This window comes from Sardina pilchardus, chromosome 7 (genome assembly GCF_963854185.1).
Source record: "Sardina pilchardus chromosome 7, fSarPil1.1, whole genome shotgun sequence".
NCBI classification, from domain to species: domain Eukaryota; kingdom Metazoa; phylum Chordata; class Actinopteri; order Clupeiformes; family Clupeidae; genus Sardina; species Sardina pilchardus.
In genome coordinates, this window is record NC_085000.1 from 35,742,117 (window position 1) to 35,745,467 (window position 3,351).

Consider the following 3,351-nt stretch of genomic DNA (forward strand, 5'->3'; position numbering starts at 1 on the left):
TTCAAATTGAACCATCTGATTCATTTAAATCTAGCAATCTAATTCATTTAAAGCCTAAATGCATGTGAATTGCACGTAAAGGTGGCTTTCTATGAAAAAAATACTTTTTTACTAATTCACTGGAGTCGTTTGGGTAGACCACAAGGAATTCATGAAAGGTTGTACTATGAATGTACTATTGAGATGTGTCAATCCTACTATGACCCTCGAATGTGTCAATCCTACTTTACCCCTTAAATGTATCAATCCTACTTTAACCCTTAAATGTGTCAATCCTATTATTATCCTTGAATGTGTCAATCCTACTTTAACCCTTACATGTGACAATGCTACTTTAACCCTTAAATTGCTAATCTCCTTGCTTTTAAATGCTTACAGTAATGGGAAGTACAGGTTGCTCTTCAAGCAAAAGCAAGGCTTCACACAGTGCTTTCCATAGATAGTACCTGCCTACGTTTAGAGAGTCGGAGAATATATGCACTGCAACTAGATTTTTTGCACTCCTTTTTAGACACAAACTATATTTTGTTGTCTTTGCACTTGTACTCTGCACAGTGACATTACAGTTTAATCTGATCTAATCCAATAACATTCAGTAAAACAAAACTGATTTTGTGGGGTGGAATAGTTTGGTCAAAGTAGGCAATTCTGGCAGCAACCTTCAATCCAGTTTTCCATCAATATTGGAATGGACAAAAACCTTTTCTAAAGATATTTGTTCTGGTTCATTTATGGGGCGGGAGTTGTCCTCCCATCACATTTCTGCCCTGATCTCTTCAGCAATATTGATGGTGAGGATGACTTGCAATATGCCATAGTTTTCATAGCAGAACGTGTGAGGCTCAACCTGAGCAACACTGCTGCTGGATAACACCATAAGACATATTGAGAATATCAACACACCACCGCACACGGATAACACCATAAGACATATTGAGAATATCAACACACCACCGCACACAAGACAGGTTGGACTCACCTACTCCACACTGAGAAACGATATTTAATCCCTTTACTGTTAATTATGAACCCTTTAATTGTTCAGTAACTATGGGGAGATGTTACTTAACTACCCAATTACCATTACTGTCTATAACTAGAATTAAATATGTAAATATATTTTGTGAAACTTTTTTGGCTTAAGTTTTGCAAGGCATCAACATTTTCTTCTGGTCTCACATATTTTTTAATGTCTACAAGTTCCATCATAGGCAAGTTAAACTTTGAGTATTTTTGTACAAATTTGCCGTCCCGCTTACTTCTCTGGTTCAGATGTTTCATAGAACCTCTGAATGCAGTCGACTGCCATTAATCATTGACATCTTACGGTTGAAGAAATATGGATGGTTAAGTTTCATGTCTCGGTTGCATGCTTACACTACACTCACACAGATGGTAATTGCACAGAAAAATAAAGTACAAAAGCAACACAAAAACACCAAAACATCTCATTAAAACATTCAGACCTAATTGGAGATCTTCTGTTTTGTGTTGAAAGAGAAACCTGTGATAAGGGAGAGTGTTTGAGGCTTTAAAACGAATGACAGATCACAGCAGCACAGGTGAGATCATCTGCACATTACCATAAATGTGTCCAGGAGAGACTTTAGGGAACATGTTTTTATCTTTTTTCCACACAAACAAATATGTCATTACCAAATTACTCACATACATACCGAGCTGTGTGCTGTGTAAAAAATCACAACTGTTGCCAGCTGCGTTGGAATATTACAGAACAGGGGTTCTCCAACCTTTTAGGTTCCAAAGACCCATTTTGAGGGACACCCCCTCATAATCGCACCAAGATATTGGAATATTCTAGAGTACATGGGAGCCGATGATTACCGGCACACAGAACATTCTGGATTCCTGAACCTGTCAGTCTGATTCCTTCTTGCCACTAACCATGTGCTCTCTCTGTCTCTCTCCTGCATTGCAGTGCCCTGTACGACTTCTACCATTACTTCTACATGGTGACCAACGTCCTCTTCTACGTCAGCTCCGCAGTGAACCCAGTGCTCTACAACCTTGTGTCGGCAAACTACCGTCAGATCTTCTTCTCCACACTACGCTACTTCTTCATCCCGTGCCGTCGCAAACAAAAGAAGCGTGTCCTCACCAGACACTCTATCAGCATCTGCAGCAACCAGACCTTCTCCACCAACGCCATCAAAGAGACCATCTACTGACCATAGCAACCAGACCTTCTCCACCAACGCCATCAAAGAGACCATCTACTGACCATAGCAACCAGACCTTCTCCACCAACACCATCAAAGAGACCATCTACTGACCATAGCAACCAGACCTTCTCCACCAACGCCATCAAAGAGACCATCTACTGACCATAGCAACCAGACCTTCTCCACCAACGCCATCAAAGAGACCATCTACTGACCATAGCAACCAGACCTTCTCCACCAACACCATCAAAGAGACCATCTACTGACCATAGCAACCAGATCTTCTCCACTAACGCCATCAAAGAGACCATCTACTGACCATGTCAAAGAGGCCACCTACTGGCCCCTTAAAAGAGACATTTACTGACTCCATCAAACACATCATCCACTGACTCTGTGTACTGCAGCTGCCTCCCTACCCCATCCCATTGCTCCATACTGCAGCTGCCTCCCTACCCCATCCCATTGCTCCAGCAATCACTGACTCTGTGTACTGCAGCTGCCTCCCTACCCCATCCCATTGCTCCATACTGCAGCTGCCTCCCTACCCCATCCCATTGCTCCAGCAATCACTGAAACACAAGATTCATGCCTCATCTTATTAGCTCCCTGTTGGGACCCAGTGCATAATACAAGCAAACAGGTGTGTGTGTGTGTGTGTGTGTGTGTGTGTCTGTGTGTGACAGACATGAGTGACACGGCCATTTCAGACTGATCTCATTTAAAAGGGAAAACGTGATTCATGTAGCATTGTTCTGCCTCATCTTGCACATTGGCAAACAGACCATGTTGTGTGATACCCTTGATAGTTTGTAAATATCATACAGAGACACAGATTTTAATTTCAGATGTTTTTTTTTAATTCAGTTGCTGTACTGCAGGGTTATCATGTTCATCACGTGCAATAGCACTACGGTGTGAAGACACACTGATGGTGCATCTCTAAAAAACAGACAAACACTTGACAATCAGGAGTGAGATGATGATTGCTGGCTCTCCTTAGGGCCAGAGATGGCCTCTGCCGCCCACCACCCCAACATTTCCTCTGGCGGCAGCGACACCAGTGAGCAGGAGAACGCTGCCTCGCAGGCTCTGAAATGCACTGAATCCAATCCCTCCTTGGGCTCTGGGTGGCATCCATATTTCAAAGGAGACAGCTGTGAATGGA

At 42.6% G+C, this 3,351-nt stretch overlaps 1 protein-coding gene across 1 annotated transcript in view; it reads left to right on the plus strand.

The window, feature by feature from the left end:
* The window catches only part of ntsr1 (neurotensin receptor 1 (high affinity)), a 54,531-nt gene extending 52,342 nt beyond the window's left edge, over nucleotides 1–2,189 (plus strand). Inside the window, exon 4 of the mRNA XM_062542080.1 lies at nucleotides 1,940–2,189. Coding sequence (XP_062398064.1) covers nucleotides 1,940–2,189 — 250 coding nt within the window. The remainder of the gene's footprint in view (nucleotides 1–1,939) is intronic.
* Nucleotides 2,190–3,351: the final 1,162 nt, after the last annotated feature.